The sequence below is a fragment of the Vulpes vulpes genome, chromosome 2 (genome assembly GCF_048418805.1).
Source record: "Vulpes vulpes isolate BD-2025 chromosome 2, VulVul3, whole genome shotgun sequence".
NCBI classification, from domain to species: domain Eukaryota; kingdom Metazoa; phylum Chordata; class Mammalia; order Carnivora; family Canidae; genus Vulpes; species Vulpes vulpes.
Window position 1 is genome coordinate 14,808,207 of NC_132781.1, and position 25,809 is coordinate 14,834,015.

Here is a 25,809-nt window from a genome sequence, read left to right on the forward strand (position 1 = left end):
GTGGGCTCCACGGGGGAGAGATCAGCAACTACCCACGCACTCTCTGTTGAAGTCCTTAGGTGACCTTCAACCTCTGACCCCGCGCCTTGCACAGCGCTTCCTGCGCAGCTTTCCGCCTCCGCCCCTCCGGTCAAGGGCGGGCCCGAGGCGTGGGGGGCGTGGCTGGGGGTGGGGGGCTGGCGGTTAGGGGCGGTGCTTGCTGGGGGCGGGTCTCGCGAGGGGCGGGATTTGAGCGGCACCGTGGCATTGGACTGCTGGTTCTAGGCGGGCCCTAGCGCCGGGCTTGTTTGGGCGGGGCTGGGAGTTAGTTGCCGCCTCCGGGTAACTGGACTCCGGCGGCCAAACCTCCGGAGGCCGCGAGCGTCAGGCGGGCGTGCAGCAGATCCCGGATCCGGAATTGCCCGGGCAGGACCGGAATCAGGATCGGCCCTGCCCCAAACCGGGTCTGCGAGGAGGAACTTGAGAACTTGGATTGGGAAATCCCGGAACCCGGATCAACAAGCCCCAGAACCCGGAATTTAGATCGGGAAGTCCCGGAGCACGGATCGCGGAGCGGACTCGACACGGAGCCCGGAGCCCGGATCGCGACACCGCCGGACGGGACGGAGCGATGTCGGGCCGTGGCGCGGGCGGGTTCCCGCTGCCTCCGCTGAGTCCTGGTGGCGGCGCCGTTGCCGCGGCCCTGGGAGCGCCGCCTCCGCCCGCGGGACCCGGCATGCTGCCGGGACCGGCGCTCAGGGGGCCAGGGCCGGCTGGCGGCGTGGGGGGCCCCGGGGCCGCCGCCTTCCGCCCCATGGGCCCCGCGGGCCCCGCGGCGCAGTACCAGGTGAGCAGCGCGGCCGGGCGGGCGGGTGGCGCCGCGAGGTCGCCCGGGGCGATGGGGCGATGCGGGCCTGGAGTGGGGGCCGCGGGGCAGCCCCCGGGCGGGGCACGGGGGCCCTGCGTGCGGAGTGCGCGGGACGGGGTGCAGGGCAAGGCCGGGCGGCGGGGCAGCTCGGGGAGCGGGTCAGAGCGACCCTGGGGTGGAGGGTTGGGAGCGGTTGGGAGGGTCTGGAGGTTTTCTTGGAACGGGGATTCTGAGTGAGAGATGGAGGAACCGGAGCCCGGGAGCCGTGGGCGAGCGGGCCGAGAGGTCTAGTGTAGGTCTTAGGCAAGGGGGCTCGGGGAAGTGCTGGGAAAGTTTTGCAAAAGGGCCCTCACGGAGAAACCAGGGTTACCCTGCCTTGGCCTTGGTCCCACTCCAAGTCTGCGCTGGGCTTTTTTTTTTTTTTTCTTCTAGTTGGGAACTGGCAGAGTTCTAGCGTGTCTGAGATGGCTCCCAGCTGCTGATGGGGAGGAAGAAGGGCCTGGCTCCCCGCGGCCCGGGAGGTGGAGAACGGAGCAAGGGGACCCCAGCCTGTGCCGGGCAGGGTCTGCTCCAGGTCAGGCCCAGGAGCCCTCCCGTGGGGTGGCTCCGGGTTCGACCAGAGCTGGTGGTGGCCAGGCCTGAGGGAGGCGGAAAGCCCAGCCCGTTCTGGGCCGACTCTCCTTTTGGCTTTCTGCCTGGTGTCCTAGTGTCCAGGAGTTGGTTAGTGTGCAGGAGCAGAGAGGCTCCACTGAGCCCTGCTGGTCTGGGGCTGGAGGAGCCTGTCTGTGAGAGTTGCTTCAAAGAGTTCTGTCCTGACCCCTTTGGAGTTTGGCTTCCAAGAGAGAGCGTCTCAGGTTGCAGCTTCAAAGGCTGCGGAGAGGTAGAGACTCCATCCTTAGACCCTGCTGGTGGGGCTCATCAGTACCCCCCTCTCCAGTCCATTGTTTCTGGTTGCCCCAGAATGCTTGGGAATTGTGCCCATCCTTTTTTGCACTCTCTCTGCACTCTTATTTAGCCTTTAGGTTCTAACAGTGTCATATCCCACCCAACCCGTGTGCCCCAGCGTTTGGCACTGGCTTCTTTGCTAATCTCCCAAGGAAGCTGGGGCTGACTCTTCTCTGGTCTCCAGGTAGAGGCTCCACAAATGGATCCTCATAGGATAGGATATGCTTATCTCCCTCGCCGCCCCCCTCAGAGCTCTGGGCCCTTACTTTCTAAAGAGACGCCTAACTGGGGACCCTGATTTTTCCTACTTACTCTTCATCCCCCCTCCTCCCCGTAAAGAAAACAAAATATCTGGGTACTGACAGAGATAGTGCCAGTGACTCCCATTTTTCCCATCTTGCTTTCCCACTTGGGGATTCATGGGTCCAAGCTGATGCTGAGGGGTCTCGACATGAGTCATTACAGCCCCTGGGCTGGCTAGCTGAGCACAGGCCTTGGAGTCTCTCTGGGCCTTTGGTCTGAGAAGAGATAGGAGCCTCTCCAGATGCCTCTGTTCAAAAGCTGTGAGCAGTGTGGCCTGGGGAAAGCCCCTGGAGAATGGGTTCCACAGCCCTCTGTAGGGAGTGGCCTTGGGCCAGTGGCAAGGCCCAGCTGACTGGCTGGGGAGCCCCAGGCTGCTAGGGTTGGGGACCAAAGGGTAGGCACTGAGCTTCTGCTTCTGCAAGCTTCCTGTCCCACCAGCTTTTCATCACCTCTTCCTCCTCCTCCAGGAAGGGACAGTAGAGGATCCAAGGGGAGAGGGAAGACCCAGTTCACCCTGGCTAAGTTCGAGTAAGATTCTGCTTGGCCTCTTTCCAAGTCCAGTTGTGTGACTTCCAGGAGATGGGACTTCAGAGGAGCAAAGGGGGTCCTGTCTGTTAGGGTACATGAGGTAAGCTAGAAGAGCAAGGCTTTCCAGGCCAAGTGGCAAGTTAGGGAACCTATGGAAAGAGGGGAAGTGATGACCCACCTCCCTCCACACAGTGGATCTACCTGTGGATCATACTCAACAGAAGAGCTTAAGGAAAACAAAAAATGGGGCAGTTTGGGTGGCTCAGCGGTTTAGTGCCGCCTTCAGCCCAGTGCCTGATCCTGGGGACCCAGGATCGAGTCCCATGTCGGGCTCCCTGCATGGAGCCTGCTTCTCCCTCTGCCTGTGTCTCTGCCTCTCATGAATAAATAAATAAAATCTTAAAAAAAAAAAAAAAAAAAAGAAAGACAAAACAAAACCCAAAGAAACCCAGATTGTTGGGTTTACTCCAGAGTTCAAAATATTTTCTGCTTATGGAGGGGTATGTTCCCTTCTCTTAGGCCTGGGCCACCAGGGGCGCCAGGGCCACAGGCTTTGAGGCAGGGTGCTGCGTGCTCTCTGGAGGTGCAGCATTAGGCCCAGCCACGTGCCCCGCTGTCCTGGGCAGTGGAGGTAGAGTCACACTTAGGACGTGGGCTGCTGCCGGGCAAGGGAGAGGACATTGTCACACACTTCTAGCTTCAGCTTTACTGCAGGCAGGGACTTACAGAGCCTTGAGTGGCCTGACTGGGATTTGTTTTGGGGTGTTTTGTTTTTTCCTTTTTTTAATCTTGAAGAGGAGTTAACTGGTGCTCCAAAGAGCAGGTGTGGAGCTTGGCAAGACCAAGCTACGACTTCATGAGCTATAAGTACCTCCCCCCCCCGGGGGGGGGGCTTTTCTCTCTTGGGAGAAGCCTGGGGCCCTGGCAAGCCTGGGGGGGCTGTGTGCCTGGGAAGTCTAGAGCAGATGTCTGGGAGGAGCCTTTTCCACCCCCTGCCGCCTTGACTTGGGGCTTCCTGCTGCAGGAGCACCTGCCTGGGAGGGACGGGTAGTGCCGGGAGGTTTTGTGTACACCCCAGTGCATGGCTTCCCGGGGACCACAGGGCTCTGGCTTCCTCTCTGCAGACCCCACTGCTTCTGTTGCTCCTCCTCTGGCTTGGGGTGGGGAAAATGTGTCTAGGATGTCTGGAGCCTGGGCTTACAGCTGTGGCCACACTAGAGTTTTTTTCTGTAATCTCTGGCCATGGCTCATTAAGGCTGAGAAACAGGCTGTCTTTCACTTTTGAACAGCTCAGATGAATCTTTTCGTGATGAGAAGTTGTGGCAGGACTCCCGAGCGCGCGCCCCCCCCCCCCCCCATGTTTAACTCCTCCTCCCACCTGCTCTTCTTTGCCCTTCCCTCCATCTCTGGTTATTTTTCTCCGTCTCTGCCTCTGGTCAAGAGTCTGACCCTCTGTGCTGAGAACATGAGTTCAGTGCTAGATGAGAAAGTGGGGGAAGAATCTCATCTCCATGATACTGGGTGGGAGGGTGTGTGATACAGGAGGGGTCCTCTGATTTGGTGCAATTCCACACCCAGCCTGGCTTGGTTGGGTAGTTGTGCCGGTTGCATAATCTGGGCCCCGGGGCCAGCCCTGTGAAGCTGCCAGGGACAGCGTGTGCAAGGCAGAGCTGCCAAACAGGCCTTGCCGGCAGCAGCTGTGGAGAGGGGGGCTGAGGCCCGGGGTTACTCCCAGAAATGTTGGGGAGCTGGGTTTGGATGGGAAATCCTTCTGCGGGCTTCTACAGAAGCCGTTTTTGTCACCCAGATTCCTGGTGGCCCAATGAGTGATCTCTTATCCCAGGATAATCTCTCCATTCTCCAGTTTGAGGTTGGCAGCCTCAGCTGCCAGGTGGTGCGTAGACCACAGGGTCCAGGGGCCAGCTGCTCTCCCACAGGCCACCCCGGAGCCCCAGCTCTCCTCTTGGGGTCTTCCGTGTTGGGGTATGGAGCAGGGCAGCCCAGAGCTGGAGAGAAGGGTCCGGTTCTGGGCTGTAAGTAGGGGCCATATGGTGACCAGATGGTCTCTGTGCTCCGCCTGAGGCCACCCCCTCCAGCTGGGATGCGCTCCTCCAAGCCTTCCTGCTGGAGCTTGCTCACCTGGGGTGGGCTTGCCAGCCCTGTGGATGGCTGTCCTCCCCGTGGTCACACCACTGCGCTGGTGCCAGGGGATGGAGGCTGGGGTTGTGCCTGTTCATGTCACACCACACCCTCCACCTGGCTGGGACACTGCCCCACGCCATGCTTTTCTCTCAAACTGGGAAGGAAAAGGCATGCGGTGCATCTGAGGGTGTCGGGAGTGGCTGTAGAGCCTCACCACCGGCTGGTCCGGGGAGCAGGGCACGGCCCCAGGGGGCTGGAGGGTGGTGACAGGCCCTTCCCTCTCAGCAGGACTCTCCTCCCACCCCCGGGTGCGGGCAGGCCTCATTGGCTGCCAGCGATGCCCTGCCCGGGTGGGGGGGCGGGGGGGCGGGGGCAGGGCAGGTGTGGTTTACATTTCTGCCCTCCAGCACCTGCTCTCCTTTGTTCCCGGCCCTCCCACCTGAGCTCCACAGTGGGCTGCTGTGGGCCAGTCCCGGGCCCAAGAGAAGGATGGAGAGAATGGGCTGCGGGCCCCGGGGTGCCCTGCCGCTGACCTATGCGCCCCCTTTGGTTTGCTTCCCCCAGCGGCCTGGTATGTCACCGGGGAGCCGGATGCCCATGGCTGGCTTGCAGGTGGGACCCCCCACCGGCCCCCCATTTGGCACAGCTGCTCCACTTCGACCTGGCATGCCACCCACCATGATGGACCCATTCCGAAAACGCCTGCTTGTGCCCCAGGCCCAGCCCCCAATGCCCGCCCAACGCCGGGGGTAAGACCATCCTGTTTTTCCTCTCTCTACCCAGCTCAGCTCTAGTGGTAGCAGAGCAGTTCCTTCTGCCCTAAGAGCTCTGATAACTCTTGGCAAGACCAAGCTACGACTTCATGAGCTATGAAGTCATGAGCTATGAACTGAGGAAGACTCCTGGCTCTTCCTGGGGAGGGACCCCCCCAGGGGCTGGAAGGGTGGGTGGGGGGAGGTGTGTTTGGACCAATGAGGTCTTAAACGAGTTTTTGTCCTCCTTAGGCTAAAGAGGAGGAAGATGGCAGATAAGGTTCTACCTCAGCGAGTGAGTATGTTGGGCGGGGGCCGACGAGGCCTGCCCAGTGGCTGGCAGACCGTGGGTGCGATCAAGCTCCCCCAATCCTGGGATGGGCGAGCAGGGAGCCAGAGCTGCTGCTGAAACAAGCCAAATTCCTTCCTTCCTCCAGATTCGGGAGCTTGTCCCAGAGTCTCAGGCGTACATGGATCTCTTGGCTTTTGAGCGGAAGCTGGACCAGACCATTGCCCGAAAGCGGATGGAGATCCAAGAGGCCATCAAAAAGCCTCTGACGGTGCGTGTGCAGCCCTGGCCAGTTCTGGGCCCTCAGACTTCTCTGCCTCTCCTTGGCCTTGATTGCCAGAGGCCAAGCATGGGGCTGTGATTTCTCGCACTGCCGGATGCAGCCCATTAGTGAAGCATGAACTCAATTTCATGTGGTGGGACCAGCATGTTTTTAACAAAATACAAAATAGAAGTTCTAGGGCAGCCTGGGTGGCTCAGGGGTTTAGCACCGCCTTTGGCCCCGGGGCGTGATCATGGAGACCCGGGGATCCAGTCCTGCATCTGGCTCCCTGCATGGAGCCTGCTTCTTCCTCTGCCTGTGTCTCTGCCTCTCTTTCTCTCTCACTCACTCTCTCTCTCATGAATAAATAAAATCTTAAAAAAATAGAAGTTCTAATACTTCACAGTAGTATAGTACTTACCATAGTGGTGAAAGTGTCATTTTTTTTTTTTAAGATTTTATTTATTCATTCACGAGAGACAGAGAGGCAGAGACATAGGCAGAGGGATAAGCAGGCTCCATGCAGGAAGTCTGATGTGGGACTCAATCCCAGAACTCGGGGATCATGCTCTGAGCCAAAGGCAGATGCTCAACCGCTGAGCCACCCAAGCGTCCCAGAAAATATCATTTCATAACATTTTGTTTCAGATATTTGTGTATGTATGTGGATCCTTGATCATGATTGAAAACGTGATTCTTATGGATTGTGGTCAGAAGTTTGCAGGGCAAGACTAGAGAGTAGATAAGGGTAATTCCAGTCTCCTCCCACACCTCCCCACTCCTTTTAAAAAATAATACTCTAAAACAGTACCCTGAATAATGAAAGCTTTCCAGAGACAAGGTTACTTTGGGCCCTGATGAGTGTTTGAGTTGTTTAAAGTGTGAGCTGGAAGCTTCTGATTTGCCCGATAAAACCCTGTATGTCCCTGTCACCCCACCGATCCCACTGTGCTGGAATTCGGAAGTCCATCTGCCTCCCCCAGGACTGTGAGTTCCTTAAAGTCTGGGCCTGGGATTTCTGACTCCTGGTTTCCAGTGCCTAGCAAGGTGCCTGGCCCCTCATCCACAGGCAGTATCCATGCTGAATGAGTTCAGACAGAAACATCGGGCAGCACTGTGTCCCAGCATGTTGGCCCACTGCTAGCTGGCTGTCTTTCTCTCTCTAGCAAAAACGAAAGCTGCGCATCTATATTTCCAATACGTTCAGTCCCAGCAAGGCAGAAGGCGATACTGCGGGCACTGCGGGGCCCCCTGGGGGGACCCCTGCAGGGGACAAGGTGGCTTCCTGGGAACTCCGAGTGGAGGGAAAACTGCTGGATGATGTGAGTTGGGAAATGTGGCATCTGGAGGGGAGGTGGCCTGTGGGGGCTTAAGACTGGGGCCAGACACTTGGGCACTTTGGAGAAGTCCTGCCTGAGGGAGAGGGCTCCGCTGCAGGGGTCAGCTCCGGGCCGTCAGAGGTTGGAGGCTGACGTGCACAGCTGTGACAGTAGTTACCCTGCCGGCAGTGAGGTGTCTGGAGGAAGGGGTACCCATCTCTCAGTCCCTGTGGGCTGCTGTGCGCAGAGCCCTTCCAGGCCTCCAGGCCCTCACTCTGCCTAGTCTCATCGCTTCCTCCAGGATCCAAGTCTTCAGTACCCCTGAGTGTTTAGCTTAGGTTTGGGAGCCTAGCAGCAGCCCCAGCTCATGCCCGTTACCGTTCCCCAGCCTAGCAAACAGAAGAGGAAGTTTTCTTCATTCTTTAAGAGCCTCGTCATTGAGCTGGACAAAGAGTTATATGGGCCTGACAACCACCTGGTGGAGGTGAGAGTGGCCCTGGGGCATGGGGAGCATGGGTGGACCTTAGTCTCTTGGAGGGCGGAGCGTGGATGCTCATGCCCACTCCCTTAGTGATGAGGTCTGCTCCCCTCCTCCCTGCAGTGGCACCGGATGCCCACCACCCAGGAGACTGATGGCTTCCAGGTCAAACGGCCTGGAGACCTCAACGTCAAGTGCACCCTCCTGCTCATGCTAGATCATCAGGTGACAAATGTCTGGGGCCACAGGGAGTCCTCTGGGGGAGGGGGGCAGGTTCCTGTTGTGAATCCTTCCACTTTGGTTTCTCGTAAGAACTCAGCCCCACCCCTGACTCTCCTCTGTTCATTTCCAGCCTCCCCAGTACAAGCTGGACCCCCGACTGGCAAGGCTGCTGGGGGTGCACACACAGACAAGGGCGGCCATCATGCAGGCTCTTTGGCTTTATATCAAACACAACCAACTGCAGGATGGGCACGAGCGCGAGTACATCAATTGCAACCGTTACTTCCGCCAGGTGAGCTGGCCGCCATCCTCCTTGTGATTCTCAAGGCCCCTGCTCTGCCCACTGCACCAAAACCCCACGAGGCTGGTTCTTGGCCACATTCTCCACACTTCCTGTGCCCTCAGAGGCATCACCAAACCTCTGTACTCTCTAGATCTTCAGTTGTGGCCGACTTCGTTTCTCTGAAATTCCCATGAAGCTGGCTGGGTTGCTGCAGCATCCAGACCCCATTGTCATCAACCATGTCATTAGGTAAATAGAAATGGGGATGGGGGGATCCCTGGGTGGCACAGCAGTTTGGCGCCTGCCTTTGGCCCAGGGCGCGATCCTGGAGACCCGGGACTGAATCCCACATCGGGCTTCCGGTGCATGGAGCCTGCTTCTCCCTCTGCCTATGTCTTTGCTTCTCTCTCTCTCTCTCTCTCTCTCTGTGTGACTATCATAAAAAAAAAAAAAAAAAAAAAAAGAACGAACTGGGGACTTTTGGCTTGATCTAAAAGCCAAAAAGAAGCAGCAAGTTTGGTTTCTTGCTCCTTAAGTGTGTGCAGGTCTGGCCCAGGCGGGTGGGATGGATATAGCTGTGCTTACCCTTCCCGTTGGTGTCCTGCCTGCAGTGTAGACCCTAACGACCAGAAGAAGACAGCATGTTATGACATTGATGTGGAGGTAGACGACCCACTCAAGGCCCAGATGAGCAATTTTCTGGCCTCTACCACCAATCAGCAGGAGATTGCCTCCCTCGATGTCAAGGTGGGCCCTCTGCCTCTCCAGCCTTCTATGGGACCCAAGATGGGAGTGGGCAGGCTCTGCTGGGCATTTCTGTACACATAGCACCTTGGGATAGGATCTCTGAGTCCTTAGGGGTGAGGCCTGGAAACAGAACTCCTTGAGAGTGGGGGCCAGTCTGACATGTGTACTCCTTTCTCCAGATCCATGAGACCATTGAGTCCATCAACCAGCTCAAGACCCAGAGGGATTTCATGCTCAGCTTTAGCACGGACCCTCAGGACTTCATCCAGGAATGGCTCCGTTCTCAGCGTCGAGACCTCAAGGTGCGCTCCTCTTCCTGAGGTGGATTCCACGCAGCCCTAGGGGAGGTTTACCCCCCTCACTACTACCGCTTCCAGGGGCAGACTTGCACAGGGGTGGAAACTGCATACAGACAGTTCTCTTTCTGGCTCTCTGCAGATCATCACTGATGTGATTGGGAATCCTGAGGAGGAGAGACGAGCTGCTTTCTACCACCAGCCCTGGGCCCAGGAAGCAGTGGGGAGGCACATCTTTGCCAAGGTGAGGCTCTGCCCTGTGCACCCTCTTGAGCTTGTGAGCAGCAGCGGCCTGAACCACTTGTCTCTTCTCTCCAGGTGCAGCAGCGAAGGCAAGAACTGGAACAGGTGCTGGGAATCCGCTTGACCTAACCGCTCAGGGAACCCCTCCTCTGCCTGGAAGGGGACCACTCTCTGGGGCCACAGACACATAGGCTAAGGATGGGGTGAGGGCTGTGTCCTGTTACCCTGTGCTCCCCAGCTATAGTTTCATAAATGTAGTGATAGGATTCTTTGTTGCTTGGTCCCCAAAGCCTTATACTTACTTCATACTTTGGCTTTAAATGGGTTCACAAGACATGCCTCCTCTGCTCCCTGCAGGCAGGCAGGCCCAAGTAGGTCCGCTGGAGGCTGTACTTTGACATTGTCATGGAGACATTTCAGAACCAGGCCTGCTGGCTTTGCTTGTTTACAGATCCCCTTGGGGCCAGTGTGCGAGCTGGCTCTGGGGAGCTGGGTGAGGAAGAGGAGCACAGCTCACACTCTTCCTAGCCTATCTAAACCAAAGTTCTTCGCCATTCCTACCAGCCCAGCCTTGCTGCTGGTTTTTTCCTTTCCTTTGGGTATTTGCACTATGTGGGAAGCAGGTTTTTCTATGCGGGAGCCACTTTTTTGTACAGGGGTAAGTTGGGGTTTTCAGGGAGTCCTGTTTGGTGCCTCCTTCCGTATTTTCTTTCCTCAATCTATGCAAGCGGCTCTGGCCGCCATCATCTCCTCGGATGCCAGAGGGCTGTCACCCTAGCTCTTGAGCCCAAGGTGGTGGAGCCTCCTCGGAGGGGACTCCAGTTCTCTGGCACGGCCTGAGGTACACGGGTGTGTGCTCCACATGGTGGAGGGCAGGGGGTGTGAGGGGGGAGGTGGGGGAGGACTGTTGTTGCCCTTTGGAGCTTGGTAGGAGGGTGGACCCCAGGGCTTGGCAAGTGCCACTTCTGGCAGGTTGGAAATTTCCAAATAAATCCTTGTTTATTGGTGGTACCTGGACCTGGTCATTGAATAGTATGGCCCCTCATTAACAGACTGAAGTCCTTAAGGCTTGTCCTGCAGAGCTTTATTTGAGGGATCCACACAAAAGACAAGCACCTTACTTCCATAGCTTCTTGATAGACATATTTTTCTCACTATCCTTCTGCATGACCTGGAGAGAGAAAGCATGAAGTTACAAACAGTATGAACACACCCTCTGTCCCCCCTGCTCGAGATGCCGTCAGCAAAGCAGAAAGACGGAGGCCTCTACCTTGGCTACAGCCATCTCAAAGTCCTCCTGGGTGACATGGACTCGCCGCTCCCGCAGGGCATACATGCCGGCTTCGGTGCACACACCCTGAGCAGAGAAAGGAAGTCAGGCACTGTGGCTGTGCCCTTGACCCCACAGCTTTCCACCTCTGTCCCCCTTTCCTTGAGCTCCCTGATTACCTTCACTTCAGCCCCTGAGGCTCCAGGCATGAGCTCAGCAATTTTCCGCAGGTTGATCCCCCGGGTCAGGTTCATTTTCCGAGAATGAATCTTTAAAATGTCCAGCCGGGCCTAGAAAGGAGAGGAGAAGCCTGAGCCCTGTGGCCTACCCCCACAGCCAGAGCCATTCCCTGCTCTGCCCCTCACAAACCTCCTCGTTGGGGGGTGGGAATTCAATTTTTCTGTCGATGCGCCCAGGGCGAAGCAGCGCTGAGTCCAGGATGTCAATCCTATTAGTAGCCATGATAACCTGAATGGAAAAGGCGGGTGGTGGCTCCAGCCAAACCCTGCCTCGGGCTGTACCTCACCCAGGGTCTTCCCTTAGATGCCACCTTACCTTGATATTCTTGGTGGCCTCAAAGCCATCCAACTGGTTGAGCAACTCCAGCATTGTCCGCTGTACCTCACTATCCCCTCCAGAACCCCCTTCCAGCCGTGAGGAGCCAATGGAATCAATTTCATCCATGAAGATGATCGATGGAGCGTGTTCTCGTGCCATGACAAATAGTTCCCTCACCATTCTTGCCCCTGTGCAGAGGCCAAGCTGGCGTTAAGAAGGCAATGAGCTCCCTACCCTCCCGTCCACCCCATCACTTCTTGGTTTTATTGTTTCTAGCCATAGTTACCTTCCCCAATGAATTTCTGTACCAACTCGGAACCAGAGACCCGAATAAAGGTACAGTCTGTATGATGAGCCACCGCCCGGGCCAACAATGTCTTCCCAGTGCCGGGGGGTCCATACAGCAGCACCCCCTAGAGAGAAACAGCAGAACTCAGGGCAGAAGCCATCCCCACATTACACTCCGTGAACATTTACTGGGTGTTCACCCTGGGCTAGATCCCGTGCTAGATGCCAGGGGTATAAATCATGAACGTCAAGGTCCTTTCTAGTGCTGCTTTCTGAACTACCTCAGTCCCCTGGCTGCATTCTCCAGCCCCTCTTCCATGGGGAGGGCCAGCATTAAGTGGGAGTCCAGACACCTCCCCTGAGCCCTGTATTCACTTTGGCAAGGGCAGGACGTGCCAGAAACAGCATGACCCTTCCACAGAAATCTTGTTTCTCACCTTGGGCTGTGCAATGCCCAGTGCTTCAAAGAGCTCAGGATGCTTGACAGGCAGCTCAATTACTTCTTTGATCTCCTTTATCTGCTTGTCTAATCCGCCGATCATCTCATAGGTTGAATCTGGCACCTTCTCTACCATCATCAGTGACACCAGTGGGTCTACCTTGTTGGGCAAGATCTTGTGCAGAGTGTAGCTGTCATTTCTTAGAGCCACCCGGCAATTGGGTGTCACCTGGATAAGGGGAGAGTTTTAGGAGGTAGTGTGCTAAGAGCTAAGCCCAACCTCCCACCTCACCTGCAGCACTCACATCATTGATGTCGATGTTCTTGTCCACATCTACAACAAACTTGCCTTCAGGATGCACCTATAGAAACAAGGGTTCGTGACCTTTCCTGACAACCAACAAACTACCCACCTCGCCCAGGAAGACCCAGGAGTCCTAAAATAATAGAAGAGTGTCTTGGCAATGCTACACACAGAGGTGTGGGAATGCGTTGGGCTTTGGGCTGCTCCCTGGGGGTCAATCATGCTTTTACCTTAACCAACACTTTTTTCTTATCCATGGCCCGGACTACTTCCCCCACATAAGAGCCCTGTTCCTGCAGCAGCTGTAGTTCTTCCCGCAATAGGCGAACTGGATGGGAAACAGACATAGGGGTCACCCAGCTTCTTCAGTGTCCTTTCTCTCACGACTCCATTTGACAGGCATGAATTAAGCACCAATTTGAAGTTTTAGAAGACCACAAAAATAAAGTCAGAATTTAATTTCTAAAGGGGTTACAATGGGGAGAAGCATGCATATGAACAACTACATAACGGTGTAAAGTGTAACCTTGGACTACACGAGAAACAATAAGCACCAAACGTGAAGTCTCAAGTCTCAATTTGGGCAGATTCAGACAGACCTTGGACAGACTGGCCAAATGCAGCCTTCCCATCTTTCCCTCCTCACCTTTTGCATTAAGCTCATTCCTCTGTGCCTGCAGCCTCCGGAGATTTTGGCTCTTATCATTTACAATCAACTACAGAGGACAAGAAACAGCAGAAAACAACAGGAGGTTATGGTCTTGGCCAAGATCCTCATAGGCTGGTACCAGCTAAGTGACAAGAGCACGGGGCCACCTGCACGTTCCAGACTGTCCGATATGATCTTAAAGACTATCCTTTCCTCCAGGAGTCCCTCTGGGGCCTAGAGCAGCCATGAAAAAAGACTAGTTGCCCTAATACTGGACCAGGAATAGCAAGCCCTGATAAAAGTCACAGCTGCCTCACATAGTCAACTCCTTGGAAGACAATAACATGGTAGAGTGGGAACATTACTGAGTCCAAAGCCTAAGTTCTAAGCCCACCGCTGCCAACTAACAGGTAGCTAAAGCTAAGGGAAACCTTTTAAAAGGTCACGATGTTACCGAACTGGAAGTAGATCTAGCGTCCCCTACCCTGCCTCTTCTCAGGACTATTATGAAGAACAAGGAAATCCCATGTAAAGGCACTTCAAAAATCATAGACCGAATATGAAAGCTGCAAATACGCCAGAAGTTCAGAAACCGTCCTTGTGACTTTCTTTCATCCAGTGTGTATATTTTCCTTATTGCTACAGTCCCTGCCCCCTCTTCAGGCTAGGGCACTGGGTGGCCCAACTCCTTTTATTCGGTCCCATGGGATCCGCATTATCCCAACTGGGAGGTTCGGTCTCCCTTCTCGCTCTCACCCTGCCCCAGCTCGTGTGCTACGTCTCATCCCAGGTTCCGCGTTACCTTTTATAAGAAACCCTCAATTCAAACTTCTTCTAAAAGGAATAGTATTTGGCAAAGAGTACCTCTTACGTCAAAATCTGACAGCCAACGATGTGTAATAAACTGTGTATACTGATTACCTTCAAAGGGTGAGAAGTGAGAGAAACAAGAAACTTAACTTCATATACTCCTATCCGTGACCAGCTACTTCTTCCACTGCGCCCCCAGTGGACTACGTGGGTTGATATAAACATACTCCAGTCCTTCATCCCCTCCTAGCTGCCTCTGTAGTCCATCCTCACCTGGAGTTCTTCGATCTTGGACAGATAATATTGGCGGAGTCCACTGCCTGCCTTCCCCTCTTCCAGCTCCATCTGAAGACACAGGGTAATTATTAGACAGCCCCCCAACCCCCAAAATGCAAGGGTAAAAAGCCTGGACTTTGGAGGAATAGGATTTGGGTTGAATCCCTCAGTCATCTCTTTAGAACCCTCCACTTCCCCGCGACTAAACTCAAAGCAGAAGGAGAATGCCGCCTACCTCGTAAGACTTTCAGGAGGATCAAGGGACAACATACACGAGAGCGCTTTGTACCGAGCCAAGCGCTATACAAACCCAGGCGTCACCACTACAGGCGCCACCAGGAGGAACGGGGCCCTGCCTCCCACGACTCGCGGACAGGCCGGCTCCGCTCCCATCTTCCCCTCATTCGCTCCGCTTCCCCCGGGTCTTTCTCTCCCGGCCCTGCTCTGACCCGCCGCGGGCGGCGCTGACACAGCAGATCCGGTCCCGCGCAGGGCCCAGTCTGGACTGGTCCACCCCCCCAACCCACCCGACCCTTTTGCCTCGGCCGTCTGCCCCTCGGATCGCGCCTGTTTCGCATCGAGGCCCCGTCCCCACCCGGCCACCGCAGCCGCCGTACCTGCTCCGGCCCGTCAAGCGCCATCTTCTCTCACCCACGGAGGCCGCCGGCATCCGAGCCACCTTGGCGCGCAGGCGCAAAAATAGGGGCTTGGGGCCCGGCGACCCTGACAGAGAAAAATTCCGGGTCAATGGGCGGGGTGTGCGTCGAGACGACTACAAAAACAGAGGCCATGATGAGAAGGTGGCTACGCGAGGTCAGGAGCTTGGAAAGGGATGAAGAGGCCACGGAACTCCTAAATGTTGCTCTCTAGGAACTCAGTTTTAGATCAGGTAATCCGCTCACCTGGTCCCAACTTCCAACTTGCAAGACTTAAGGACATAAAGGAAATTTTACGGCCACGCTCAAAATGGCAGAAACTTGGAGCCAGAGACGCAAGCGACGCAAGCGGAAACGGAAGTACGTGTGCTGCCCCCCACGTGCCTTTCTTAGAGTGGTGAAAAAGGCAGCGGTTCCCCGTGCTTGCAGAGGCAAGTGGGGGACGGAAAGCGGCGTTTCAATTTTTCTGTCCCCAGGTTAAGTGACAGTCCTTCCTTTCCACTATGGGCAAGAAGGGCAAAGTCGGGAAGAGCCGGCGGGACAAGTTCTATCACTTGGCGAAGGAGACCGGTGAGTCAGGGTCCGCGCTGTCTGCGAGCTAAGGAGTGACGTTTTCGATTCTCTCCCACCTTTCCGAATACTGAGTTCCCGTTCTGTAGATGGGGTGGTGGGTTGTGAAGTCGCAGAAATCTCCCTGGGAAAGCCCCCCGCCGAGTTTAACATTTTGTCGGTGCCCCCAGGTTACCGCTCCCGCTCTGCTTTCAAGCTGATCCAGTTGAATCGCCGTTTTCAGTTCCTGCAGAAAGCACGAGCCTTGCTGGACCTGTGTGCTGCGCCCGGGGGATGGTGGGTACACCCGGCACCTGCGGCTCTTTGTGGCTGCGTTGTGGGTCCCGGCCGTGGAGGACTTGGAGTGGCACTGGGGGCGGGAGGGATACGGCAATACCAGTCTCATGCTTTTCCCTAGACGTAGGTCGGGGCACTGCACTTGGTAGCGCCTCTTAAGGCACGCGGTGAGAGAGCCTATTGCCAAGGGAGGGGGAGGAAGGGTCTTGAGTTATTGTAATCGGCACTACTCTTTTCTAGGCTGCAGGTGGCTGCTAAGTTTATGCCTGTATCCAGCCTTATTGTGGGTGAGTAATGGGTGGGCCCGCTAAGTGGTAAAGGGGTGGGAGAATGAGATACTAATTGTGTTCTGCATTTCCTTTCTCCTTGCTTAGGGCATCCCTTTGTAATTTTCTGACCTGATTTCTTGCAGGAGTGGACCTGGTTCCAATCAAGCCTCTTCCCAATGTGGTGACACTCCAGGAGGACATCACAACAGAACGCTGTAGGCAGGTAACAGGAATCGCTCTTTTTCTGCGTCCTTTCTTTGGAGACACCCAAGTTTGTCTGCCTCGCCATCCCAAGTTCTCTAAAGGCAAGCCTTTTCTGTTTAACACACCTTAAGCAGTGCCTGTAGTATCTATATGACAAGGCTTATGATACAGCTTAGTCTTCAGTCCAGGATTTTTTAAGTCAGGGGTGAGGTGTTTGGAAGAAGAGCAGTGATGTTGAAATCTTTTCTTTGGGCTTGCAAGTAGATTGTAAGCTCTGTGAAGATAAATGTAATTTTGTTGTTGTTGCTTAATCATTATGTACCTGGCACAGGATTTGGCCAAGTGCAGGCTATTCAGTAAATGATTGGGTGGACAAATGGCTGAATGAGGAATTGCATTCATAGCCATTTTTGTATTTCTGTTGGTATAATTTTTTTTTTTTTTTTTTTTGTCTGAAGGCCCTGAGAAAGGAACTGAAGACGTGGAAAGTTGATGTTGTGCTCAATGATGGGGCCCCCAATGTTGGGGCTAGCTGGGTCCATGATGCTTACTCACAAGGTGCTGGGAGTCGGGGGACATGGAGATGAGGGTGGAGGTAGGCATGCTCTCTCAGGCTGCAGAAGTCCTCAGCTAATTTTTTCTCTCCCACAGCCCATTTGACACTGATGGCTCTACGTTTGGCTTGTGATTTTCTGGCCCGTGGTGGCTGCTTCATCACAAAGGTTTTTCGTTCCCGTGACTATCAGCCCCTACTGTGGATCTTCCAGCAGCTCTTTCACCGTGTCCAGGCCACTAAGCCCCAAGCCTCTCGCCATGAATCTGCGGAGATCTTTGTAGTTTGCCAGGGTGGGCATCATTTTTTTGTTTCCTAGCAGCTTTTACCAAAGTACGCTTTCTTACATATCTTATTGCTTTAGGATTCCTGGCTCCTGACAAGGTTGACAGTAAGTTCTTTGATCCCAAATTTGCCTTCAAGGAGATTGAAGTTCAGGCCAAGACTGTTACTGAATTGGTGACTAAGAAAAAGCCAAAGGTGGGTTTGGGGAATGGGGCCACGCTCCAGTCCTGGAGTCGGGGGGAAGTTGGGTCTGGTGGGTCCTATAGACATTTTAGAAAGGAATTTTCAACCTTCATTCTCTCTCTCTGTAAGGCTGAAGGCTATGCTGAGGGTGATCTCACGCTCTACCACCGTGCTTCAGTCACTGACTTCCTCCGAGCTGCCAACCCCGTTGATTTCCTCTCCAAAGCCAGCGAAGTGAGTCGTCAGATCTGAGGGGTATAGGGAAGCACCAGAAGCATGTCCACAAAAATCTCCCTGACTTGTTTCCTTCCTCCCAAACAGATCTCCCTGGATGATGAAGAGTTGGCACAGCATCCAGCTACCACTGAGGATATCCGGGCATGCTGTCAGGATATCAAAGTGCTAGGGCGCAAGGAGCTTAGGTATGCAGTTGGGATGGGCATAGAGCTAGGAGCCCCGAGGGCAGGGAAAGGCCTTTGAAGATGCAGCATTTTTTTTTTTTCTTGAGGGGACAATTTGAGGAATTCATATAGTGTTGGATCTTGGGACACACATGGTACTGTGCTAGAGATTTGAGGTGGGGGCCTAAAAAGGGGACAAGGACAAAGAAGGAAATGGTAAGATTAGTCATTATATTTCTGGGACAGGTCCCTACTGAACTGGAGAACAAAGCTCCGGCGATATGTGGCCAAGAAGCTGAAAGAGCAAGCAAAGGCACTGGACATCAGGTAAGGAAGGAATGGAACTAGGGTAGGTGGGGGCTGGGGGACTGTGTGAGGAAATAATCAAGGTGCTTGCACTGTTTTGTCAGCCTCAGTTCAGGAGAGGAGGAGGAGGAGGGTGAAGAGTCTGAGGCCGGGACTGGGAGGCAGCCCTCTAAAGAGGAGGAGGAGGAGGAACAATTAAACCGGACCCTGGCAGAGATGAAGGCCCAGGAGGTAGCAGAATTAAAGAGGTGAGAGGAGTGGGGAAGAGCTTGGGGAACCTCACCGCAGAGGCCCTTGCTGTATGAATACGGGGAAGAGGGAGAAGGCATGGATGGGGAATCTTTAGAGCTGGGCCCGGTTGAATCCCTCACATTGTCCACACAGGAAGAAAAAGAAGCTGCTGCGTGAGCAGAGGAAACAGCGGGAACGTGTGGAGCTGAAGATGGATCTTCCTGGGGTGTCTATAGCAGATGAGGGGGAGACCGGCATGTTCTCCCTGCGTACCATCCGTGGTCACCAGGTGAGGGGATTAGGGCAGATGGAGACAGGACCACCTGCTTGGAGATTTGGACATGGCAGGCATCGTGTTGGATGGCGCTGAAGTGCACTGAATGGATCTGGCTCATGGTTGCTGTGTTCGTGCATAAGAAGAGAAGTGACTCCTTGAGAGGAGAGTGGACTTTGTGCCTGAGAGGCCAGGACGACTAGCGTGCTTTGAGTTTTTGTTGTAGAACCTAGAATAGTAGAACCAAGGAGCACTCTGCAAGAAGCTGATGTTCTAGTAGATGCAGCCAGAGGGGCCGGGATGCCGGGATGTGTGATGCAGGGTTTCCTTTAGAGTGATCTTCAGGTCACAGAGACCAAGTTAGCACCAGGCTGCCATAGGCTGCTTTTCTTGATTAAAGCAGCATTAACAAGGAAAATGAATTTTTGTGGCTTCTGTGGGAATGGAAAACCAGGTTCTTTTTGTTAGAAGTATAGGAGAGAGAGCACAGTGGTTCTACAGAAGACTACCACTTATGTTTTGCCTTAATTTTTTCTTTTTTTAGATTTTATTTATTTATTCATCAGAGACACACAGGCAGAGATGTAGGACATAGGGAGAAGCAGGCTCCTCACAGGGAGCCTGATGCAGGACTTGATCCCGGGACCCCTGATCATGACTTTCGCCAAAGGCAGATGCTCAAAACACTGAGCCACCCACGTGCCCTTTGACTTAGTTTTCTTCTCTGTAAAAAAAAAAAAAAAAAAGATAGAACCTACCTACTAGGGATCCCTGGGTGGCTCAGTGGTTGAGCATCTGCCTTCGGCCCAGGGCGTGATCCTGGAGTCCCAGGATCAAGTCCCACATCGGGCTCCCTGCATGGAGCCTGCTTCTCCTTCTGCCTAGGTCTCTGCCTCTCTCTCTCATGAATAAATAAAATCTTAAAACAAAAACAAAAAACCCTATCTACTAGGGCTTTTGTAGGAATGAAAAAAGAAAAGAGGGTATAGGTGTAATCCCTGGTAATGTAGTGAATTCTCAAGAACTAATTGCTAGCTTTGCCATTAGAAAAATAAATATTAGGGCAGCCCGGGTGGCTCAGTTGTTTAGCGCCACCTTCAGCCCCTGATCCTGGAGACGTCGGGCTCCCTACATGGAGCCTGCCTCTCTCTCTCCCTGTCTCTCATGAATAAATAAATAAATAATCTTAAAAAAAATTGGGGGGAGTGCTTGGGTGGCACAATCAGTTAAGTGCCTTTGGCTCAGGTCATGATCCTCGGGGTCCTGGGATTGAGGCCCACATCTGGATCCCTGCTCAGCAGGGAGTCTGTTACTCTCTCTGCTCCCTTCTCTGCTTGTGTTTTCTCTTTCAAATAAATGTTTTTAAAGATTTTATTTATTCATGAGACAAACAGGCAGAGGGAGAAGCAGGCTCCCTTTGGAGAGCCTGATGTGGGATTTGATCCCAGGACCGCAGGACCACAACCTGAGCCAAAAGCAGATGCTCAGCCACTGAGCAATCCAGGTGCCCCAAATAAATAGAATCTTAATAAACTTTAAAGGTTGACAAGTTTGTAAGTGAAATAATTATTGTTAGATGTGTGTTGCCTGGGTTCCTTTATTCAGTGGAAACAAAATTTGTAGATTATTCTCAGAAGGTGCCTTTTTTGTTTTTGGTGATGTGCTTGTTGAATAATTTTTTTTTAAGATCTTATTTATTTATTCACGAGAGACACACACAGAGGCAGGCTCCATGAAGGGAGCCCGACTTGGAACCGAAGGCGGCGCTAAACTGCTGAGCTACCCAGGCTGTCCTAATTTTTTTTTTTTTTTTTTTTAAGAAAAATGTGTCTATTAGAGTATTTAAAAAGTGATGGTATATAGGCCTTGGGTACTTTTCTGTAAACCTATTTCTGCTACCATTGAAGAAGAGACAGCCAAGTGGGGCTGGGCTAAGATCAGTGACCTGGGCTAAGAATGAGATGTGTTGCCTTTTTTCCCCCTCCCCCAAAGATTTATTATTTTGGGGCATCTGACTCTGTTAAATGTCTGCCTTCAGCTCAGGTCATGATCCCAGAATTCTGGGATTTAGCCTCACATCAGGCTTCCTGTTTGGCAGGGGAGTCTCCCTCCCACCCCCTCATTTTCTTTCTCTCTCGAATAAAAATCTTTTAAAAGATATATTATTTTAGAAAGCCAGAGCACTTATGCCCTTGGGCAGAGAGAGAAAATCTTTAAGCCGACTCCCTTCTGAACATGGGTAAGTCTTACCCCCTGGGATCATGACTTGAGTCAAAATCAAGAGTTGGTCGGCCAGCCAACTGAGCCACCCCAGTGCCCCTAGAATGGGATGTTTTAAACACTAAGCTGGGGATCCCTGGGTGGCTCAGCGGTTTAGCGCCTGCCTTTAGCCCAGGGCACCATCCTGGAGTCCCGGGATCAAGTCCTGCATCAGGATCCCAGCATGGAGCCTGCTTCTCCCTCCTCCTGTGTCTTTGCCTCTCTCTCTATCATGAATAAGTTAAAAAAAAAAACAAAACAAAACTTAGCCCCTTCACTTCCTGTGTATTCTCAAGTGTTGCTAAGATAACAGAGGAGAAAAGCAGCATGTTCCTCATAAGTACCCTTGATCTCTTTCTTTGTCAAACTCTAGTTGTTAGAGGAGGTAACGCAAGGGGATATGAGTGCTGCAGACACATTTTTGTCGGATCTGCCAAGAGATGACATCTATGTATCCGATGTTGAAGATGATGACACATCTTTGGATAGCGACCTGGATCCAGAGGAGCTGGCAGGAGTTGGAGGATCACGGCATCCAAAGGATCAAAAGCGGTAAGGGGGTGAGGGGCGGTTTGTACAGGAGGGAGTGTTGACACTGTCAGTGTGGGTACCCAGGGGTCACCAGAGGGAGTCAGAGAACAAGTACCTCAAGCTTCCACCCATTTTCCTTGGATTTGCAGTGTACGATTTGGTGAAGATGATGATAAAGAGGAGGAGGAGGAAGAGAATCCACTGCTGGTGCCACTGGAGGAAAAGACAGTACTGCAGGAAGAACAAGCCAGTCTGTGGTTCTCTAAGGTAAGAGAAGGTTGGGGGCCCAGACACACAGGGACTTAGTATGCCCTGGGAGAAGGGTAGCTGAATGTTCCTCCTCTGACAGGATGGCTTTAGTGGGATTGAGGATGATGCTGATGAGGCCCTGGAGATCAGTCAGGCCCAGCTTTTGTATGAGAGCCGTCGGAAGGGGCAACAGCAGCTGCCACCACCATCTTCCAGTTTGAAGAGTGAGAAGAAAACCTCCCAGTGCCAGGATGAGGACCTTAAGGGGGCAGAGGCTCCAGCAGAGGCCAAGACTGTCCCTAGGACTGGCAGGGAAGGAGATGACAGCTCAGACAGTGATGATAGCAGCAGCAGTGATGGAGAGCGGTGAGTGGCTGCAGCTGATGGGAGAAGGAATGGAGAAGCTGCCATTCTGACCATTTCTCCACTTTCGCGGGTTTCCACTTTGTAGAGAGCGAGTTTTAAAAAATATGGATTATTTTGACGTAAGGGGTCTATAGTACAGCTTGGGGGGGCCTTTTGGGAAGTTCAGGTTTTCAGTAAGAAGTGGGGTTGAGGTGAGGCAGGAGTGGGTCTAGGGAATAGCGGAACAGTGACATGGTCAACTGTCCCACCTGCAGTTGGGAACCAAAGCACGGGAAGAAGCGAAGCCATGGGCTTAAGTCCGATGATGACGGGTTTGAGATTGTGCCTATTGAAGACCCAGGTGAGCCCTGCACCTTTGTAAAAGAGGCGATGGGAAGTTTCGGTGTTGGGAATGGCGCTTTGACTTGCCCTTTTTTCTCTAGTGAAACATCAGATACTAGATCCTGAAGGCCTTGCCCTAGGTGCTATCATTGCCTCTTCCAAAAAGGCTAAGAGAGACCTCATAGACGACTCCTTCAGCAGGTAAGGGAGCTGGGAAATCATGACGAGTGGCCCTGGAGGAGAGAGGGTAAGGGAGTCCTTCCAGGGTTGTTTTCTTCTCTGGCTAGGTATACATTTAATGAGGAGGAGGGGGAGCTTCCTGAGTGGTTTGTGCAGGAGGAAAAGCAGCACAGGATTCGGCAACTGCCTATTGACAAGAAGGACGTGGAACACTACCGCCGACGGTGGAGGGAGATAAATGCGCGTCCCATCAAGAAAGTAGCGGAGGCAAAGGCCAGAAAGAAACGGAGGGTAAAGAGTGGGGCTGCCTGATGTCTGGGTGCAGGGGTGGGAGTGGGGAAGAGGCATGCTTGACTGAGGTCCCCTGGCAGATGCTGAAGAAGCTAGAGCAAACCAAGAAGAAGGCAGAGGCTGTGGTGAATACCGTGGACATCTCTGAACGTGAGAAGGTGGCTCAGCTTCGGAGGTAATGTAGAGGGGTTACCCACAAAGGTACGTGGACTTAAAGAGGGTGGCCAAAGCCTCTAATCTGTTCCTTCCGTTTACAGTCTCTATAAGAAGGCTGGGCTCGGCAAGGAGAAACGCCAGGTCACCTATGTAGTAGCCAAAAAAGGCGTGGGTCGCAAAGTGCGCAGGCCAGCTGGGGTCAGAGGTCATTTCAAGGTGGTGGACTCAAGGATGAAGAAGGACCAAAGAGCACAGCAAAGGAAAGAACAGAAGAAAAAACACAGACGGAAGTGAGCAGAGCCACCAAGGGCCTCTGAGGAGACCATGTGAGGACATGGAGGTGCAATTCTGGCCTCCCACTACTAGCTACAGACTTGCTGGCATCAGTCCGCTGGAAAGACAGGTGCAACGCTTAGAACGCTCCCAGAGGTCCTGAGTGGTAAGGGAAGATGTTCTCCCTCCTGAAGCAAGGCCTCGGACATCTCCTGTTGGTGCTGTAACGGACCCCCCGAGCTCTTCCATTCGGACTGTGGAGTACTAAAACGGTCCAACCTTTTTGTAAGTCCTAAGGGGAAGGTCAGTGTTGGAGTGGCATTCACTCTACTACTGGGCAAGTGGGCCTCTTGAGTCTTCCCTGCAGTCTTTTCTGTTATCTGAATAAAAACAGGGTAATGTCTTTTCTGACATTTTAGTTCCCACCGAGTGCTAATGAGACATTTGGGTGTTCACACCATGTGCTGCACTGTATATTTAGTATGTACTCACTGTGAAGCAGAAATGACAAACAATCCACAGGTCCCAGTAGTAAAACATTTACTAGAGCAAGCAGAAAGGAATGCACATCTTAAAGAAACCTTCACAAAGTCACAAAGTTCGAAGTATGTATATTTTCCTTTTATAAACAAGATAGAACAAAAATCATCAAAATCATTTCAGCAAAAGATTTTTCTACCATTGTGGCAAGTTAAAAAAAAAATACAGTGAAATAGAAGACACTTTAAAAGCTGTCGAGTTTTTGTTTTTTAAATTTAGCAACACTTCAGACCTGGAACAGTCTTGTTTCCAGGATCATCTTCCTCTTCAGGGGAGAGGCTCTCTGGGTCTGCAGGCTGCTGCTTCCTGTCTCAGGACTGGATACAAACCTGGCTGGGAACCTGAGCATGGACTCCCACTTAAGACACTTCCCTTCCCTGCAAAGTCTAGAAGCACCAAAATGCTTCCCCAAATCGCTAACAAACACTTCAGTGGGTTGGGTTTGCAAAAAGCCAACTCCTAAAAAGCGGACTGCCTGGCCACACAGCTAAGAAAAGAAATTTTACTTGTAGATGTTTGTAAGGTGACAATTTAGTAAAAAATATACGCTACATATAATATAAACTAGAGTGAGTTTTGTGCCCTAGAAGGCCCATTCTCCCAAGGTATCCTCAAACTGACCTTCATGACAACTCACCCAGAGCCCAAAAGAAGGTTCCCAGCTCTTAACTGCTTCCAAGGACCAAAGTGGCTTCCCAACAAGACATCTGAAAATTGATCCAGATGAAGGGGTAATGTCTCCAGCTCCAGCTATCCACTAAGGGCAGGGGGTCCTTACACCTTGGGCCCCAACCCAGCCCTGAGACACCTAGTTACCAAAAATCTTTCTAAAAATAAAATTAAAGACAATTGATTTCACACTTTAGCACATACCCTCTAACTGTCCCATCGACTTTTCTTGCGCTTGGGTGGCTCAGGGACAGCAAAACCATCAGCTGTCTTATCTGTCTTGCTGTCCATCTTGTCCATCTTGCTGTCCACCTTGGGGTCCACCTTGCTCTCACGATTACAACTCTCTTTCCTGCTTTCACCATTCCGACCATCGTTTGCACCTCGGCTCTCTCCATGTCGGCTTCCACCTCCTCCATGCCTATTCTCTCCATGACGGTGACCATCAGCATGACGGCTGCTACTTTCTGGGTAGCGGTATCCATCTCCATGGCGACCACCATCTCCGTGGCGTGGACTGTCGCCATGCCGATTGCCACTCTCTCCATGACCATGACGGCTGCCACCCCGGTTCTCAGTATATCGCTCTCTCTTCCCATTGCCTCCCCCAGGGCCTTCGCGGTTGTTATTCCCTGAAGCTGTATTGTTGACTCCCTGGGCTCCAGCAGAAGGGTAGGTCACTGGAGCACTGCTGAGGCTCCCAGTATTGCCAAAGCCTGGGATGCCTTTGGCGGCACTAGCAATAGGGCTGTCTGGACTGCTATGGCCCTGTTGGGCTGAATTAGTTGGAACGGAATTCAAGCTCCCTGCACTCGTCCATCCACTTGCCCCAGCAGCAGAGCTTCCAGCCTTCTGGTTGCTTAAGCTGGCTGCAACAAAGTGACTCTTGTACTGTGACTAAAACAGAGACAACAAGAAATAAGATAGTAGGTTCCAGAAACCTGGATGTGTTAGGCTTGGCACCGAAAAGATACAGAGACATTCTACGCTATCCTGGCACTAGGACTTTAGCATCCTTGATGGCCCCACCACCCTGTGGCTTCTATGTTTCTCTACTAATAATAAATCTAGGGACCTAACTGAAACAGTCTGAAGGCAGATAAAATATATAAATTAAGGCTCAAGCTCGTTAGCTAGCTAACTGGAGGGGTAAGTACAGATGGGTTCAGAGTTCACAAGAGCTATAGAATCAAACTTGTTTTAGTTAAGAAATGGCAATCTCAACCAGATTACAAGAGTCTTGGGTAGACAACACTGTTGGCTATTGAGGCAGGGAGGGAACATCAGTCCTGCGGCAGTATAACAGTCCCAGGTTCTTGGAGGATGGCAGGCTGTAATCAGTAGATTTTCTACCTTCTACACCTACAGCTCTAGGTAAGTGAGCACAAAATTGATACTCAAAGCCAAAAGCTGTGAGAGGGTCCTAAATCTAGCCTCAAGCCTTCAATTCCAGCTACCATCTCTGAAATACTAGGCCCCTCATCACTGTCCTGAGAGTTGCTGGTGAAAACTTTCT

At 52.9% G+C, this 25,809-nt stretch overlaps 4 protein-coding genes across 11 annotated transcripts in view; 2 read left to right on the forward strand and 2 right to left on the reverse strand.

The window, feature by feature from the left end:
• The first annotated feature begins 304 nt into the window (after window positions 1-304).
• SMARCD2 (SWI/SNF related BAF chromatin remodeling complex subunit D2) lies at window positions 305-10,667 on the forward strand. The gene is made up of 13 exons (XM_072746865.1): window positions 305-826; window positions 5,330-5,514; window positions 5,770-5,812; window positions 5,955-6,077; window positions 7,235-7,390; window positions 7,776-7,871; window positions 7,989-8,090; window positions 8,218-8,379; window positions 8,522-8,619; window positions 8,982-9,117; window positions 9,297-9,419; window positions 9,556-9,657; window positions 9,732-10,667. The coding sequence occupies exons 1-13, from the start codon at window positions 611-613 to the stop codon at window positions 9,783-9,785; spliced, it is 1,596 nt and encodes a 531-aa protein (XP_072602966.1). The 5' UTR covers window positions 305-610; the 3' UTR covers window positions 9,786-10,667.
• A 56-nt stretch (window positions 10,668-10,723) lies between these two features.
• PSMC5 (proteasome 26S subunit, ATPase 5) lies at window positions 10,724-14,991 on the reverse strand. 2 transcript variants are annotated; one of them, XM_025999573.2, is made up of 12 exons: window positions 14,868-14,991; window positions 14,248-14,319; window positions 13,162-13,231; window positions 12,746-12,843; window positions 12,517-12,573; window positions 12,210-12,440; window positions 11,771-11,897; window positions 11,482-11,672; window positions 11,296-11,394; window positions 11,106-11,216; window positions 10,927-11,013; window positions 10,724-10,827 (listed from the first exon to the last, which is right to left on the reverse strand). In XM_025999573.2, the coding sequence occupies exons 1-12, from the start codon at window positions 14,889-14,891 to the stop codon at window positions 10,774-10,776; spliced, it is 1,221 nt and encodes a 406-aa protein (XP_025855358.1). In that variant the 5' UTR covers window positions 14,892-14,991; the 3' UTR covers window positions 10,724-10,773. The 2 variants fall into 2 exon arrangements, with proteins under 2 accessions (XP_025855358.1, XP_025855359.1); XM_025999574.2 differs by lacking the exon at window positions 14,868-14,991 and adding an exon at window positions 14,486-14,752.
• Window positions 14,992-15,008: 17 nt separating this feature from the next.
• On the forward strand, window positions 15,009-23,814 carry FTSJ3 (FtsJ RNA 2'-O-methyltransferase 3). 2 transcript variants are annotated; one of them, XM_072746861.1, is made up of 21 exons: window positions 15,021-15,476; window positions 15,647-15,752; window positions 15,993-16,039; window positions 16,165-16,244; window positions 16,684-16,783; window positions 16,877-17,071; window positions 17,143-17,258; window positions 17,376-17,480; window positions 17,568-17,668; window positions 17,894-17,974; window positions 18,058-18,074; window positions 18,126-18,201; window positions 18,338-18,473; window positions 21,091-21,269; window positions 21,398-21,515; window positions 21,598-21,863; window positions 22,118-22,203; window positions 22,286-22,385; window positions 22,472-22,655; window positions 22,736-22,830; window positions 22,913-23,497. In XM_072746861.1, the coding sequence occupies exons 1-21, from the start codon at window positions 15,410-15,412 to the stop codon at window positions 23,103-23,105; spliced, it is 2,448 nt and encodes an 815-aa protein (XP_072602962.1). In that variant the 5' UTR covers window positions 15,021-15,409; the 3' UTR covers window positions 23,106-23,497. The 2 variants fall into 2 exon arrangements, with proteins under 2 accessions (XP_025855355.2, XP_072602962.1); XM_025999570.2 differs by having other exon boundaries at window positions 15,009-15,476; window positions 18,058-18,201; window positions 22,913-23,814.
• DDX42 (DEAD-box helicase 42) overlaps window positions 23,608-25,809 on the reverse strand; it is a 37,130-nt gene continuing 34,928 nt past the window's right edge. For all 6 annotated transcript variants that reach the window (XM_025999567.2, XM_072746858.1, XM_025999568.2 and 3 more), the window contains one exon: window positions 23,608-25,190. In XM_025999567.2, the coding sequence (XP_025855352.1) occupies window positions 24,501-25,190 (690 nt within the window). In that variant the 3' untranslated portion in view covers window positions 23,608-24,500. The remainder of the gene's footprint in view (window positions 25,191-25,809) is intronic.